The sequence below is a fragment of the Eurytemora carolleeae genome, unplaced genomic scaffold (genome assembly GCF_000591075.1).
Source record: "Eurytemora carolleeae unplaced genomic scaffold, Eaff_2.0 scaffold1219, whole genome shotgun sequence".
NCBI lineage: Eukaryota > Metazoa > Arthropoda > Copepoda > Calanoida > Temoridae > Eurytemora > Eurytemora carolleeae.
In genome coordinates, this window is record NW_019397114.1 from 68437 (window position 1) to 86344 (window position 17908).

Sequence of the window (17908 nt, forward strand, 5' to 3'; positions counted from 1 at the left end):
TACACAGGTCAATATATTTCAAGTATACTCAGGTAAATATATTTCAAGTATACACAGGTCAATATATTTCAAGTATACTCAGGTATATTTCAAGTATACACAGGTATATTTCAAGTATACTCAGGTATATTTCAAGTATACATAGGTATATTTCAAGTATGCTCAGGTCAACATATTTCAAGTATACTCAGGTATATCTCAAGTATACACAGGTCAATATATTTCAAGTATATTCAGGTCAATATATTTCAATATACTCAGGTCAATATATTTCAAGTACACTCAGGTCAATATATTTCAAGTATACTCAGGTCAATATATATCCTATATCTGTACTGATATATCCTGGATCTATATTGATATCCTAGATCTATAATGATAAACTATATCTATACTGACATCCCTAGATCTACACTGATATCCTTCCTCTATTCTGATATCCTAGATCCATACTGATATCCTAGATCTATAGTGATATCCGAGATCTATACTGATATCCTAGAGATATACTGATATCCTAGAGATGTACTGTTATCCTAGATCTATACTGATATATCCTAGATCTATACTGATATCCTAGATCTATACTGATAGCCTAGATCTATACTGATATCCTAGATCTATACTGATATCCGAGATCTATATTGATATCCTAGATCTATACTGATATTCTAGATCTATACTGATATCCTAGATCTACACTGATATCCGAGAACTATACTGATATCTTAGATCTACGCTGAAATCCTAGATCTATACTGATATCCTAGATCTATACTGACAGCTTGGATCTATACTGATTTCTTAGATCTATAATGACTGATATTCTAGAAATATACTGATATCCTAGATCTATACTGATATCCTAGATCTCTACTGATATCCTAGAGCTATACTGATATCCTAGATCTATACTGATATCCTAGATCTATAATGATATCTTAGATCTATACTGATATCCTAGATCTATACTGATATCCTAGATCTATACTGATATCCTAGAGCTATACTACTGGCCCCCTCCTGGGAACCATATATGGATACAAGTGTTCAAATTGCAGAAAGAAAAATGGTATTTTTTTCTTATTTCGAACATTAATTAACTTAAATCTAATTAACTGCATACAACGTGATTTAGACCCTTCTTTGGCACTTTAACTGTTATGTAAAATATGACTCAAGGTTGACATCTCATAACCCAGCTGTCCCCAAAATTATTAACACGGCTGTTTTCTGCGAGACAAAGGTATTTATCATTCATTATTTAGTTTTAGTCAATATTAAGATACAAGGAAAGTTATTTCAGAGGTGTACGCATCTCTTGTACTGCAGTGTACTGTCACTGGGCGGTAATGTAAACACAAGATGGATGTCGAAGCCTGACATGGGATCCATCTTTCACATAAAAAATCAATATTCTGTTCATAGGAACCTATTATGCGAATTATCAAAATTTAATGCTTTTATCCTCCTCGGATAATCATACTAAGCGAACACTGATGCATTTATTCTTGTTTACAAATACCTTCCAGAGAGAACAGGTTTCAATATGTAGGCAGAGTATACGCAACTTTCCTTGCATTATCACCTTGGTAATCGTTATAAAAAGGTATTGTTTGCGCAATTTCAAGTGACCTTCAATTTGCAGTTTGAGGAGTGGCTTTCTTATTAATCTACAGAAAAGCTTGAATATTGATAAAAATTTGATTTGAAAGCTTTGCAAGTATTTAAAAAATTTTAATATGTGTGATAGCCTGCACCAGAGACGGTAGAATAGTAGAAGATGACGTCATTGGCTGCAGTATTGGTTTTAAATTCAAACAATCAAGGCATGGTCAAGGGCTTTTCAAAAATGTATAATTTTTCATTTTTTGGACAAAATTATTTTGCAAACATTTTTACTATATAACTGGATTTTGCGATAAAAAATTCAATTTTTGCAAATTTGCAAATTTTTTTCAGATTTTAAAAGTAGAGCACAAGAGCTTTCTAATGATGTATCATTTGTCATACTTGGACATAAAACATGGGATTTAGAGGGGGCTTCGAAATCTTTCTTGCGTTAACATTACCGGCCAGAGACAGTACACTGCAGTACAAAAGATGCGTACACCTTTGAAATAACTTTCCTTGCATTATAACCTTGAATTCGGCAATCTTTTCATCAAGTGTCACTTGAGATTACACATATAGTCCCTGTAATGAATTGTGTTTACAAATATTTAGGAACAAGTATTGAACGCAATTGCTGAACATGGAATTGAAAACATAGTATTTGACGAAGGCCAGGTAGTAAAGTCATACCCTCAAAGGACAAGACTTCATGAGACGAATTTAAATAGTTTTATTTCTTACATCTTTTGTTGTAAACTTGCTTATTCAGAAGTTAAAGACTTAAAATGTTTGTATAATTACCCTGTACATAAAGAAAACATATTGATTAAATTGAGAGAAAATTAAGCAACTCCGAGATCTCGCTTCATACTCTAGTTTTTTAATCTCTATATCTTTGTCGGGCTGAAGGAGTAAACCTTTTACATTTTAAACTTTGAATATTTGATCCAGCAGAATTCATAGTTTGAAATTTTGAAGGTTTTGTATTGAATATACATATCCTATGCTTAGTCGGATTTAAGACACACATTTTGTCCTCAGGTTGCGAAAATATAAGGAAATCAAATCTAAAGTTGAATATTTCAGGAGTACAACATGAATATTTCAGGAGTACATATTGATATTTCAGGAGCACAACATGAATATTATGGAGATGTTCCCCGAAGTAAAGTTCTATGTATCTAAGGTTAGTTTTTTGTTAATTAGTTCACAATATTTTATTCTATTCAGTAAATCAGGGTTATAATCTACTGTGTGTCTCACTTCCAGGGACAATTCATAATGACTTAAAGGGAGTGAACGGCAATGTATGGTGGTTGAACTAAGAATACAAAATAAAAATAAAAAAGAATAACAAATTTCTCCACAATACTACGTTCTCAGTTCAACTAACCTACCATGCTGGTCACTCCCTTTAACCTTTGATAGTTATCTAATGACATTTTATTGAGGGGATATCCCAATGTGATCTTGCCAGGCTACATTTGTTGTATAAAAAATCGAATCTACACTGGGTAGTCCAGACTGAACAGTATCGGCTCAGATCATGCTACTATTAGAGAGGGGTGATACACATATTTTGAAAAGCTTAAATAATTTTATTACATTTTCTCATTGGAATGGCTATTAAAAAGAACAAATCTTTAAGACGTCTCTCACTTAGTACGTTTATTGGGACAACATTTATGTTTTTTTTTTATAAAAAAGAACAGTATGACGAAAAGGGCTAACTGTTTTTTTTATAAAAAGGAACAGTATGACGAAAAGGACTGACTGTGTTTTTTATAAAAAGGAACAGTATGACAAAAAGGGCTAACTGCTTTTTTATGAAAAGGAACAGTTTGACAAAAAGGGCTAACTGTTTTTTTTATGAAAAGGAACAGTATGACAAAAAGGGCTAACTGTTTTTTTTATGAAAAGGAACAGTATGACAAAAAGGGCTAACTGCTTTTTTATGAAAAGGAACAGTATGACAAAGAGGGCTAACAGATTTTTTATGAAAAGGAACAGTTTGACAAAGAGGGCTAACTGCTTTTTTATGAAAAGGAACAGTTTGACAAAGAGGGCTAACTGTTTTTTTAATTATGTAAAGCATTTGTTGTATTTTATCACTAAAAAATGTTGATTAAGCATTAAATATTCCGACTGCTAAGCATTATAAATATATTTTGTTCCTTCAGTTGAGTCAAATAGATTCTAGTACAATAGATGGCAACGTAGAATTTGTACACTCTCAGTACAGCTGTATTCTTATGTCACAAGTGTCAATTCAGTTTTTGTGTCCGACAAAATTATAAATAATAGTAATAATTTTAGAATAAAGTGCTTATCTTACAGTAAAATAAGTGCAATTATATGAGTTCTTTAGTTTCTGTTTTTACACTTTTTTATTTAATCTTGGAAAACATGTCAACTAATGTGAGAAAATTTCGTTTTCCTTGTTATATTTGGCACTTGTGACGTCGTGTATAATTGGTTCATTTCTCTGTTGCCACATATTGTACTTGATAATCTATTTTGAGTTGATTGAGTTGAGTCACAATTGAAACCTGACTTTACTAGAAATAAACCCAATGTAAACGGATAGTGTTTATTTTGACGGGGAACTAATTTCTAAAATTTTCCAGGAAAAACTGGACAAGGATCAAACGTTTTGGATTATACAGAAGAACTCTATTTGGTTTGAACTGATGAATAATCATGTTCTGAGGTGTAATCAGGTTAAAACTTTTTAATTGGCGAACCCTGCTTTGCTTGGAAATTAAGTTCAAAATTTAAATAAAATTGGTCAAGGGGGGGTATATTCTGATATTCTGATTCTGATATATCCCGATATTCTGGTCAAGCCGGCTTTATTTCTGTGTTGAAAAAGAGGAATATCAGTGCAAAAGCGCTTTTAGGAAGCACATTAAAAAGTGACTCTAGTAATGAGGAGACATTTTTTTATCCGGATGCCCCACGAAGTTCCAAATTGCGCTGTGAGAAGTTCATTAATTTTTTAGACCGGAACGACTTTGAATCGTCGCGTCCCATTCGGTTTTACATTGTTAAATTACTGTTGTAGCCCTAAACATGTTTATTTTAAAACTACAATTTGCTTATTTATAGCTTTTGTTTCAAAGAAGTAATCGGCAAACTGTTGATCAATTTGGAGTCTGGGAAATAATCATCATTATTGGAGTATTATTGGAGACGCCGTTTCATTGAAGACCACCATGGACACCTTGTTGGAGACCCCCATGGACGCCTTGTTGGAGACCCCCATGGACACCTTGTTGGAGACCCCCCTATTTTCATAGGAGACCCCATGTTTTCGTTGGAGACCCCAGATTTCTATTGGAGATCCCTAGATTTTCATTGCAGACACCCAGATTATCACTGGAGACCCCCAGGACACACATTAATGATACATGTTGAGGACACACATTGATAATTCACATCAAGGACATATATTGAGGATACACATTGATGATACACTTTGAGGACACACATTGATTATACACTTTGAGGACACACATTGATTATACACTTTGAGGACACACATTGATGATACACTTTGAGGACACACATTGAAGGTACACTTTGAGGAACACAATGATGATACACATTGAGGAAACACATTGATGATACACATTGAGGACACGCATTGATGATACACTTTGAGGAAACACATTGATGATGCACTTTGAGGACACACATTGAAAATACACTTTGAGGACACACATTGATGATACACTTTGAGGACACACATTGATAATACACATTTAGGACACACATTGATAATACACATTTAGGACACAACATTATAGACCATCGAGGCCCTTTTGTGAGTCCGGAACCAAAACTGGATTTTTATCTGTTATTTTATATTTTGATAATCTTTTCACTTACAAACATTGTAATAATTGTAGCTTGCATTAATTTAAAATGATTTCAATTCATAATTACTTTTCCCGTTCATATATTTATCCATGAATGGATCCTGTAATCCCGAAATATCAGGCCTGTATTTAAAAGCTCATATGTATACATGGGTGTACATATAGCTTTCAGAGAAGCAACAACTAGGCGCTTCTAAAAGTATTAAAAGATACAGGGTGAGAGAGAGAAAATAGCATACTAGAGAAACTTTAGCCAGGGGTGTATATGGGGGGCATACACCCTTGCACACAACAGAAGAAGAAAAAAAACGGAACTACAAGTAACATTAAAAGCCTGCATTAATTTTGTAAGACTGTATTAACCTGGAGAATGGAGGTTTTTTACCTGCTGTATCCAGATTTCCTACTGACAGCTTTAATTATATTCTCCTTAATAACAAGCATAGTTAGCTGTTATTAAGTATCCGAACCCGCCGTAAAGACATTAATTCTTTCGATTGAATCTGGTTCTATGTATAAGCTTCAAGGGAGCTTCAGCACAGTCAGGTTCATATACAACTTTCTCCAGTTTCTTGCGACTGAACAGAACCCTGTGGGGAATAAAACATGGCAGCACACCCTACTTGAAAAAAAAATAATAGCGCAGAGAAGGAGGGGTTTCTCTGTGCTTCTCTTCCCCTTCCTTCTTGCCAGAAACAAGGAAAATAGACACATAAAAAGTAGAATCCTGATAGGTTGTGCACCATGCACTATGATACCAGTTTATACTCTGCAGGCTGTAGATTGCTGTAGATAAGGCCGTATTCTGAAGTACTGACCGAGATGAACTTAAAAGAATCAAGAATTATTTGTCAAAAATATCCACTCCTTGCTTAACCTTTCTTATCCTGTTTGTCATTATAATTGTGGAATTCTGACAATATGTATCCTCAGAATTTTAAAACCCAGCTTAGCAGTGACTTTTATTTTTCCAACCTGTAAGAAAATATATAATAAATATGAACAATAGTTGGATGAAAAAGCTGCATTATCAATTCACAACATAACCTGTCAGAGAAATATGACACCTCCGCATGGAACACAAAAAGCAATATGCGTAATATTATGGAGAAAGAAAAGCAGAAATATGTGTCAAAATGCTTTTTTTCCTTGTCTACAAGAGATTAGAATACGTAAATCTAAAAGAGAGTAACAGAAAACAGATGAATGATCAGCTAAAAATAAGATACAACAGTCAGAAAAAAAATTCAACGAAATCAGGATTTCAAGATATTCTAACGTAACAATTATTAAAAGATTTCGAGGCAACGCAAGTGCGTTCAAGAATTTTTATCGTCTCTGATTAGTGTTTAAAATACTATTTTTTAAGAGTTTCAGTCAGATTTAGGACATCAACTCAACATTACTAAGACTTATGAAAAACTTCTCTTAAAAAGGCTGAGGTGACCGAGCCTTATTTGACATAAATAAAAGGTTTATAGTGTTAACTCAATATTGCTCCCCCCCTGATACTGGGGAGAGGGGGGGGGGGAACTCAAACAAATCGGGCGGTTTGTAACAAAAACCATTATTATTAATTATATTTGTAATTTTTATGAAAATTAACATTTAGGCTGGGTTTGAAACTATTGCTTTGAGAATATTGGATAGTGTTCATAAATCAGAAGGGAGTTATGATCTGGTAATAATAATAATAATAATTGTAATAATTATAATCATTATAATAATAATAATAATAATAATAATAATAATAGTAATAATAATAGTTTTTAAGAAAAGGATTGAAAGAAACTGCAGTCAGGGCTGCTTTTTTAATACAACATAATTTCTTCAATATTAGTGTTGATACGAAATGAACTTAACATTACAGTAATGAATAACAGTAATAATTTGACAAAAAAATTATTATTCATTATTTGTAAAAGATAATTTAGATTGCATACATCAAAATAATTAACAATTAGTTTAAGTCGAATATTTCTTTCAAGAATTCTTGCCGATTGAGATGGCTGCGGATCAGTGTAGGTCTTGTCTTTGAGCTCTTTGAAAAGTTAACCAATGTGTCTTCTCATCTAAGATCTAAAAAGGACTTCCCAGTAGTTTGTATTCCAAGCTGGTCAGCTTTAAAACTTCTAAACCCAGGGGTGTACGAGAGCATTTGTGTAGGGCGCGCCAAAAAAATATTGTGCCCCTCCTTGGCAACATTGGGCCCACCCCTTAAAAACCCCTTTTTTGAAAAAAATATTGATCCTTTTTTAACTATGTAAACTTAAATTTATTTAATTTTCTTGTTTCCAGGGGGGGGGCACAAAACCAGACAATCCCCCTTAATACTGTGCTGTAAGCTTCAAGGGATGAAAAATATAGATGGAAACGTTTCTAAAAAGTCAAATTTTGTTGTAAGCTAATTTAGAACTTTTTGATCATCCATAAACCCTCCCTGTGGTCATGTGAGGTCACACACAAAATTTGGGCACTATCGGTGCAGACAAGCAATTTTTGCTATTTTTACTATTTTCATGTTTAAATACATGAATGGAAAACTTACATTATCTTTTAATGGAAGGTTAATAATTTACTTAAATGGAATACATGCGTAATTTCAAGTGACCCTCCATTTATAGAGTGGCATGTACGATGTACCTTTGAAACCTTAATTTCTCTATCGTTTCTGAAGCAAGAAATGCGCGAGTCACTTTTGTATAGAAACCACAAATAAAAATATTCAGTTTTCAAAATGGGAAACATGGATTTTTAATGCAATACTTGATCAGACAAAGCTTTAAAGGGTATTGTTGTGAATCAGAATATATTTCAATTCTTTTCTTAATCTTTTAGTTTTGGTGAGTCCCCCCTAAGAGGGGGCACGCATATGGGGGGGCGGGGGGCTCGCCCCCCCTCGTACACTACTGTCTAAACCCCCTCGTACGCAACTGTAAACCATCGTTCAGTTTGGTTGTTTGTGGTGGGTTCATTATTCAAAATTTCATCTAAGACATTCCAAACTTTTAAAGGAAGCCTCAGGGGTTTTCTGAAGCTTTCGGTTCCCTTTCCAATGTAAGTATTCTCTAAATAATTCTGGCAGTACTCGAAAAAATCTCCGTCCTGGAGAAAATTTTTTCCGCATTGTCCAAAAACACAACAGCCTATATTTCTTCATGACAATTATTGAAAAACTGGATATGTGTAAAATTTTTATTTACATCAACCACTGTACACTGTACATGTGTTTAATGTATACAGTACATATCCAATTTAAATTGATTTTTTGTGGATTTTTTAAAATATGCAAGTTTCGGCAAACCCTATCCCAATATAAAATATGTTAGTTTCAGCAAGTTACCAGAACTGTAAAATCAAGCATTTGCCGCCAAGACAAGAAGGTGCAACGTCCGGCTATCCTGAGAACACTGGATCGCCATATATATTTAATATTTATGTATCACAATCACATCAATTCAAGTAAATAGCAAAAATCTGCCAATGCAAAAAAGAAAATCTGTCTGAACTGTTATTGCTTATATTTCCAAATGTCCGAGAGTCTGAAACAAGATCAGCTACCAAAAAGTTTATTATTACAAAAAACTATTAAAATAAAATATACCACAGTAAGTAAAAAGTAAGTAGTAGAAAGTAAATTGATTGAAATCTGAGATAAGACTTTAAAAGCTTGCACCCGACTAAAACCCGGTCTTTGCGTCTGCTTAGACCCAAGTAAAGCTCAAGTGAAGACCCGGGTTTTGGATGGCCTTGAGTTTAGGAAGAACCAAACATCTTGGGTTTTTCTCTCTTTAAGGCTCGAGTCTTCAGCAGCTGATGATTGTAAACTTCGTAAAATCTTTTATATTTGTTACATTTAAAATCTCGGGAATATTTGTGGTGTCACATTTTATTAATTATAGAAAATAAACATACTATGAAAATAATGCAACTACATAAAGTTTGAATTATCGAAATTTACATCTCCTTGTCACAGCTGATCTGACGGCGTTCTGTCTGCTACAGAGAGAAAGCTTGCTAAACAGTCTCTTATTGGTTGAATCAGAACCAATCCTGTCTTGGGTTCTATCTAAGCCCGAGTTTGGGTTTTACTCGGGTTTAAGCTTTTAAAATATCATCTGTGATATGTATTTTAATTACAGCTTCTCTGTTGAGGTAAACAAAACTGTTTTGAATTTCGTGTTTAAGTTTTAACCAGATAAATTTGTGAAGGAAAAGCTGAGTTTAGAGCACGTGGCAGTTGCATTCTATATCCTCGGTCTTGGGCTTGGATCTTCTATTCTAGGAACAATGAACTAAGTTAAAGGATCAAACTATGATTTTCTAAGAAAAAAGTGAAGTTTTTTATGAGTATTTTAGTCGGGGATAGTTGAATAATTTAACGGTGAAAAAATATGATGTGTTGCATCTGATAATGTAAACATTATCATTTGCATGGAACCGAAAAAAGTAACAAATTTCCTGCTTGCAATTTAAGTTGATATCTTCACAAACATTTGGTCACAAAATTTCCAACTAGCTCAGAACTTTTTTATTGTAAGAATTTGGAATGAAAACAAATTTAGTGATTTAAAAAAATGTGCTATTTATCCACAAAGCTCACAAAGTTGTATTTATCTAATATTAGAAACTAGGCTTTTATCATCCTCTATTTAAATTGTGAACATGTTTTTTTGTTTACATTTTAAAACAAAGAAGAACATTTTTTTGCGGATTCAAAAAAAAAAATTCGTGAATTTTAAGAATTTAAATTTTATTACAAAATTAAAAACTTTAAAAACACATTTTTTAAAAATTTTTATCATTCATAAACCTTCCCTGTGGTCACGTGATGTCCCACAAAAAATTTGGGCCCGATCGGTTCAGCCGTTTTTACGTTTATTGGATACAAACATACAAACAAACAAACAGACAGACAAGCCAAATTTTTATATAGATGGATATTTTAAACGATGGTAAAATTTTGAAAAAAGTACAGCTAAATAAGCCATACATCGAAAGTATTCATCAAATGTCGTATTCATCACTTTCTGATAATGGAATGTTGCAGATGTTTAGTTTTTTAATTAATTGAATATATGGAGCTCTTTAAACCTATTTATTTATTTTCGCAAATACTGAGATTTACGTAAAATAGTATAAAACCCATTGAAAACTGTCAAGACGACATTTGATAAATTCTTTCGATGAATGGCTCATTTTGGGTTTAACTGTAGGTAATCATATTTATGACAAAATAACTATACTCGTTACTAAACCCTAATTACTTCACATGAGACCTTTAACATCTTTGAATTTTGAAAATAATCCCTTTTTCTTAAACTTACTGATTCATTGTTTATATTTTACAGTTTTTCCATTGGAGTTGCTCTTTCATAAGAAGGCTAGAATTATATAAAAGTTGTTTAAATATTATATAATTTATATTATATAAATAAATCTAACAACAATACTTACTTTTTAACGATAGTGGAATTTAAAGCAAGCCAGACAGACAAAGATACATTTTTAAATTTAAAGGACTAATAGCGTCTGTGAACCTAATTCCAAAACAATGATGACGAATAGATTAAAATTAAGAAGAAAATCATGGTAACAGAATTTTTAATATTACCCTAAAAAGGTAAAATGGTCAAAATGTAGAAATTACAAAATTGAATATTACATAATTTTAACTTCTTCAGAATTTCGACAGTCACAAAAATGTTACATTATGTGGGGTTAGGGTTGGTTAAGACTATTTCTGGACCGAGCGCTACGGTTAGGATGGCTAGGGGGCCGAGCACTGCGGTTAGGATGGCTAGGGGGCCGAGCCCTGCGGTTAGGATGGCTAGGGGGCCGAGCGTTGCGGCCTTTGAATTGTTTAATGTTGATTTGAGCTGATTATTTCACGCTTCTTATTCAGCAATTATCTTTAAATTTTGTAACTGTAATATAGCCTGCTCTAGCCGCAGCTCTCCGCCAAGAAATTTTTGTATCCTAACCTAAAATAAAAGAAGGTTAGAGACAGAACATTATTCAACATTTAAGAGACCGCAGCGCTCGGCCCCGTAGCCGCAACGCTCAGGCCAGAAATTGTCTTAACTTAACCTTACCCAACATAATGCAACATTAAAATTGTTAAAGTCTACCTTTTGTAATTCTACCTTATAAAATTCTACCTATTGTCATTCTACCTTATAAAATTCTACCTTTTGTCATTCTACCTTTTGATCGTTCTACCTGTTGTAATTCAACTTTTTGTCATTCTACCTTTTGAATGTTTTACCTTGAAGATTATACCTTTTGATCGTTCTACCTTGTGAAATTCTACATTTTGTCATTCTACCTTTTGATCGTTCAACCTTATGTGATTCTACCTTTTGTCATTCTACCTTTTGATCGTTCTACCTTATGTGATTCTACCTTTTGTCATTCTGCCTTTTGTATGCTCTACCTTATGATCGTTCTACCTTTTGTAATTCTACCTTTTGTAATTCTGTTTTTTTTTGTTCTACCTTTTGTATGTTCTACCTTATGATCGTTCTACCTTTTGCAATTCTACCTTTTGTGATCCTACCTTTTGTAATTCTACCTTTTGTAATTCTACCTTTTGTAATTCTACCTTTTGTAATTCTACCTTTTGTAATTCTACCTTTTGTAATTCTACCTTTTGTAATTCTACCTTTTGTAATTCTACCTTTAGTGATTTTACCTTTTGTACTTGAACCCTTTAAAATGTGCTTTTTCTTACAATATTTGAAACAAGTTTTCATACAATAATAACAAAAACCTGGATTAGGAAGACGACTTTTAGACTCTATTTTTTCTGCAACCGAGGATCAAGTATTGATTTCTGCATCTTCTGCGACCTAGGATCAAGGATTGATCTCTGCATCTTCTGCGACCGAGGATCAAGGATTGATCTCTGCATCTTCTGCGACCGAGGATCAAGGATTGATCTCTGCATCTTCTGCAACCGAGGATCAAGGATTGATCTCTGCATCTTCTGCAACCGAGGATCAAGTATTGATCTCTGCATCTTCTGCGACCGAGGATCAAGGATTGATCTCTGCATCTTCTGCGACCGAGGATCAAGGATTGATCTCTGCATCTTCTGCGACCGAGGATCAAGTATTGATCTCTGCATCTTCTGCGACCTAGGATCAAGGATTGATTTCTTCATCTTCTGCGACCGAGGATCAAGGATTGATTTCTGCATCTTCTGCAACCGAGGATCAAGTATTGATCTCTGCATCTTCTGCAACCGAGGATCAAGTATTGATCTCTGCATCTTCTGCAACCTAGGACACGATTAATTTGACAATTCGATCTTTATATAGTGGTCATAACCTGCTACTTTTGATTGAGGAATTAAGCATTGATACTTACATTGAAAAGTGCACGCTTCGGATATTGAGATCAAGTGATGAAGAGATTAAGGATAGTGACCTATGTTTATAACATAAAAAAGCTTCAATTCTTCCCTTTTTCGTCTACAATCAATATATATTGTACAGTAAGAAAAGACTAGACAATGTTTATCAAATTCATCCAATTTTCGGACCCTAGATACAATTCCTCATTTCATTATCTTCCTTTCTTTTTCTGACTCCNTATACCCTCTGCCCATATATATGTATAGAATGGTAATATAACATTCATTAAATACAGGAATACAAACAAACAGATTTAATTATTTGAGGCAAATCTCTCAATAATTTGATTAATATATAATGTCGTGTAAAAGAATATTCCTGTTTCTTATTATTATTACAACAAAGTGCAGTTACATGACTTACTACACACGGTTGACTAAGGTCAATTTGAATTCGAACCTGGACAATCTCATGTACCGCCTTAACGATGCGACTTTTTACAGTACCCGTCCTATTATAGGCCTATTTGAACACTAGCTTAGCTTAATGTGACTATTTATCAGGGTTGATCAAATTCAAGGCAATTTTCACAGTTGACAAAACGTAAGTCAAGTATTGACCAAATTGATAAAAAAACAATTAGTTCTTAATATGGTCAGGGTTTCCACGAAATGACCATATTTTTAGCGCAAAATTTTCGCGCTTTTGCGCATTTTTTTGCGTAATTTGCCGGAAGTTTGCCGCAAAAGATATATTTTTACGCAAAACAGGATATTTTTAAACAAATTGACCAAATTCAGCACAGAATCAATTACAACTGATCTGTGGCCGAATTTAAAGAATTTGAGCGGCGGTTTAAATTTAAGCCGAGGTTTAAATATGGTTGGTTCCAGTTAAAATTGTATCAAATGTTTCAAGGTTTAAACCGGCGCTTAATTCAAACCGGGTTTTGGCGGATTTAAACCGCGGCTCAAATTCTTTAAATTCCATCTCAGGTTTATTAAAAAATTTACATAAAACCATTGAATTGGTTACTTTTACTTACAAAACTTTAAATTGAGGGACACAAATCCATAAAATGGAAATAAAAAAATAAATATTAATAATTGATGCGTTTTTTTAAAATGTCTGAACCTTTGTGTGGTGGTAACCTTTGATATTTTGAATGTAGACTACTCAAGAATTAATATGATTGAAATATCAAAGTCTATGCCCACTGAGGTATAAACAACCCAGAGTCATCAAATTTCTATACAGCCTCAATTTTGAATTGTCGCAATGCCGTGGCTTTTTGTTTTACCTGACGATTTTTGTGTGAGAGCCTGAACATCTTGATTTACAGTGCGCCATCATGCATCAGATTTCAAAGATTTAGGCAAGTAATGAGTTCCCTTTAAAACATTAAAATTAAATTGAAATTTTATAGATAACTAATTTATACAATTTATACCTTTAATCAACAGCTTTTAATGAGAATTTGCTCCGCAAATTTGCGCAAAACAGAATAACGCGAAAGCGGAAAAGCGCAATATTGCGAGAAATGAAGTTTGCTAATGATTGAGCAAAGTGCAGTTTTTTTTTTCGCGCAAAAATTTAACGAAACGAAAGCAACATTTGCGCTTTCTTTCGTAAAAATTGCGTTGAGAATGGAAACCCTAAATACATGGTTAAAAGTTAATATTACACATAAAAATATTCTTAAAGTAATAATTATTGTTTAGGAAAAAATTCAACATAAAATCAACATTTGTTCTTTGGTTAGTTTTGCATGTAAAGTTATCTACAGTGATAACCAGAAAACAATGGAATAGAAAGACGACATTATATCAATACTTAAGCGTTCTGATGTTGTTACAAAGCAAATATTTTACTTTTTAACTTAGCAAAGCACAATTTAAGTGAAAAGGGTCTATTTACATTGTACAATTGCGATGTCTAATCTTCATTGAACTAGTTTAAGTCCTAACTTGAGTTTAGAAGTCGTCTTCCTATTTCAGAGTTTTCTGGTTATCACTGTATATATATATATATATATATATATATATATATATATATATATTTCAAAATTCTTTTGTGTACTCTAGAATTTGCTGACAGTTGTTTTTCTTTTCATTCCATTTCCCGCATTCGAGGGTTTTAAATCTTCATTGTTAAATAGACTGTACAGTGTTCGTGTATTTTCAAGTGACCCTACATGGAAAAATGGCAATGCCCAATTCACTTTTCTGCCATTGCGTTGTCTATTTTAGTATGAACAAGAGATCATTGTTTTTAATGTGGAAAAGTGATTACTTTCAATTGTGGTTTAACTACAAAAATACCTTGTGCAATGTGCATTCAGAGTTCAAAATTTTTAAACCTAGAAAAACGACAATGTCTTCCACATTCTTGATCAAGATTTCAAGAGTACCGTTTTCGCTTTTATTCAATATAAAGAGGTATGGAACCTTTTCTGAAGCATTTCTCATGAAATGTTAGAACATCTTGTTAGGAACATTTTACAAATTTTTATTTGGACATCAACACAGTTAAGAGAATTATCTCTCATATTTTATAAGACATGTACCAATTCAAACTAAGGAAAATGTCGCGTAACATTGAATTGTTGCATGTTTTCTATCATAATTTATCTTATAGAAAACCTCATACTTCACACTGAACTGAACTAGTGGGGTAGGAAAAAGAGGCCTATGATAGGCCAGATCAAGGTTATAATGCAAGGAAAATTATTCTAGAGGTATACGCATCTTTTGTACTGCAGTGTACTGTCTCTGGCCTGTAATGTAAACACAAGACGGATGTCACAGCCTGACATGGGATCCATCTTTCACATAGAAAATCAATGAAATATTCTGGTCATAGGAAACTATTATGTGAATTATCAAAATTTTCAAGATTCAATGGTTTTATCCTCCTCGGATATTATACAAACACTGATGCATCTATTCTTGTTTACAAATTCCGCCCAGAGAGAACTGAATTCAATATGTACTCAGAGTATACGCAACTGCAATTAACTTTCCTTGCATTATAACCTTGGGCCAGGTACAGTAAGCAGTCTGGCTGCGCCATCAAAGTTGAATCTAAATTGACCCTGGTCCAAATCAAAGCTAGAGGAGCTACAAGGTCACAAAGTCGTACAGTGATTTTACTATCCCCTTATGTAATGTTTGCAGTGCTTCTTATTTGTTAGAGTGGAACTTAGACGATCCCTCGGTATGCATTTTGTCAGTCCCTTTTAGCCTGAAAGGGAGTTCAAAGTGTACAATTCATGTAAATGTGCACAAATTATATGCAGTAGTACAGTATGTTCCCTAGACTATCAATTAATTTTGAATTTTTTAAAGCTGTTAAATAAACTTTATAAAATGAATTAGGTGAAAAAAGTTGAACCATATTTTGATATCTTGAATATTTCTAAAATATTGGGTTTCACTCTTTGATTATACCTGCAGGCTACAATTATAGGAATATGTTTTTTAATGAAAAAAAAAATATTAGATTAATTTCTATCCATGTGTGCATGACATCAGAGAAAATCAAATAATTTTCAAGAAAACTTTTCTATAAAATGATGTTCCAGGGCCCAAAAGGTTATATAGCACAAATATGTGAAGTACACTTTCAGTATGGAAACAGTACAACAAAATGGCCGTTTTACACTTTATTCGAGTAAAGTCCACTATAATATGTATTCTATTCTAGTTGACTGCATAAGGGTGTACTTAGTAAAACAAGAAAACTACAGTATACAAACAGAGTAAACTTGTTCGTCTTCACTATTCATCCTGCGGATACATTATAGATACATCTTCACAGTCATTTACCGTTTTCATAAAATAAATTCTAGCAGACAAAAATATATTTTGGCTTTTGAAAGTAGGTATTCCAATACTAATTCATAACAAAGTCGATATCGAATTCGTCACTGAATTCCCATGTTTATTGGGACACCCAGTCGATCTAATGTAAACAAACATGAGTTAGTATACAGTGAATCTTCATCTAACGCCAGAGATGCCAGAGCCCAAAACTTAAGACAGGGTATTAAAACCAGTTCTAAAACCCGGGTTTTATGAACGGAGTTAGGCAGTTTTGTAAAAATAAATATTTTTGTTATGAAATATCATATAATTCAGTTTGTTTATATTCTCCATTTTTCTCGAAGCTGTTAAAACAAAATCTTCACAAATGTTAAGTCGCCAAAAAGGAAACTCGGGAGTTTCGTTCAACGATACTCTTTTAAATTTCAGGCTCAGATGTTTTTTAATTTTTATCATTTGTGTTATTGTTTACAATCTTTATTATTGTTGTTACGCAAAAACAAGTTCTTCAGCAGTCCAAAAACGTCAAAGCAAAGTGTACAAAAAACCTATCGCCCCCTCCATAGAGTAATAAAACGAAGAGGTAAAGCTTAGCTCAGAGTACACAACCGACCTCCCTATTAATTAATTAATAGAGTGGTCGTTTGTGTACATCACGATATGTTTACGTATCTAACATTACACTTGTATATAGAGTGATCGTAAGGGGGATTTTATGGAATTGGCCAATTTTTAGATTTTCTTTCTTTATTTAAAGAGAATTCGATGATGTATCTAATTATTGATTCTAATATTCAAATATCTACATAAAAACACCCCTTAGAAATACTTCATAGACTCCTACTACGCAGCTTGTGCTAGTGTAACACCATCTTCTTTTAATCATGAATAGTTATTTTTATTCGTTAATGAAATATTATTCAGTTCGGTAGCTGAACGTTTCCCAGAACTAATAATGTGTTCCAGAATTAAGGAATACCGCAATTTCAATTTGTTGTTTCAATATATAAGCTTCACCACCTGGTCACTTTCACATGAATGTATTGAGACAGATACTCTCCAGTTATACATGTATATTGTAAATCCAAGGATCTAAGTGCATCTCAACACAGCTGAATTATCTGCAGTAGTCCTTTATCTGTAAGTTGATAACATCAGTATGTAATAAATCTAGGTCCCGAGATTACTCTAATCAAAGTCTAATTATAGTCTCACTGACTCTATCTCTAGC

The 17908-nt window shown here is 33.2% G+C and overlaps 1 protein-coding gene across 1 annotated transcript in view; it reads left to right on the forward strand.

Moving 5' to 3' along the window:
* LOC111711987 (uncharacterized) overlaps positions 1 to 10947 on the forward strand; it is a 30859-nt gene extending 19912 nt beyond the window's left edge. The window contains exons 9-16 of the mRNA XM_023486489.1: positions 1003 to 1072; positions 1139 to 1246; positions 2227 to 2289; positions 2744 to 2800; positions 4242 to 4334; positions 7108 to 7176; positions 9708 to 9780; positions 10847 to 10947. Coding sequence (XP_023342257.1) covers positions 1003 to 1072; positions 1139 to 1246; positions 2227 to 2289; positions 2744 to 2800; positions 4242 to 4334; positions 7108 to 7176; positions 9708 to 9780; positions 10847 to 10893 — 580 coding nt within the window. The 3' untranslated portion in view covers positions 10894 to 10947. The remainder of the gene's footprint in view (positions 1 to 1002; positions 1073 to 1138; positions 1247 to 2226; positions 2290 to 2743; positions 2801 to 4241; positions 4335 to 7107; positions 7177 to 9707; positions 9781 to 10846) is intronic.
* Positions 10948 to 17908: the final 6961 nt, after the last annotated feature.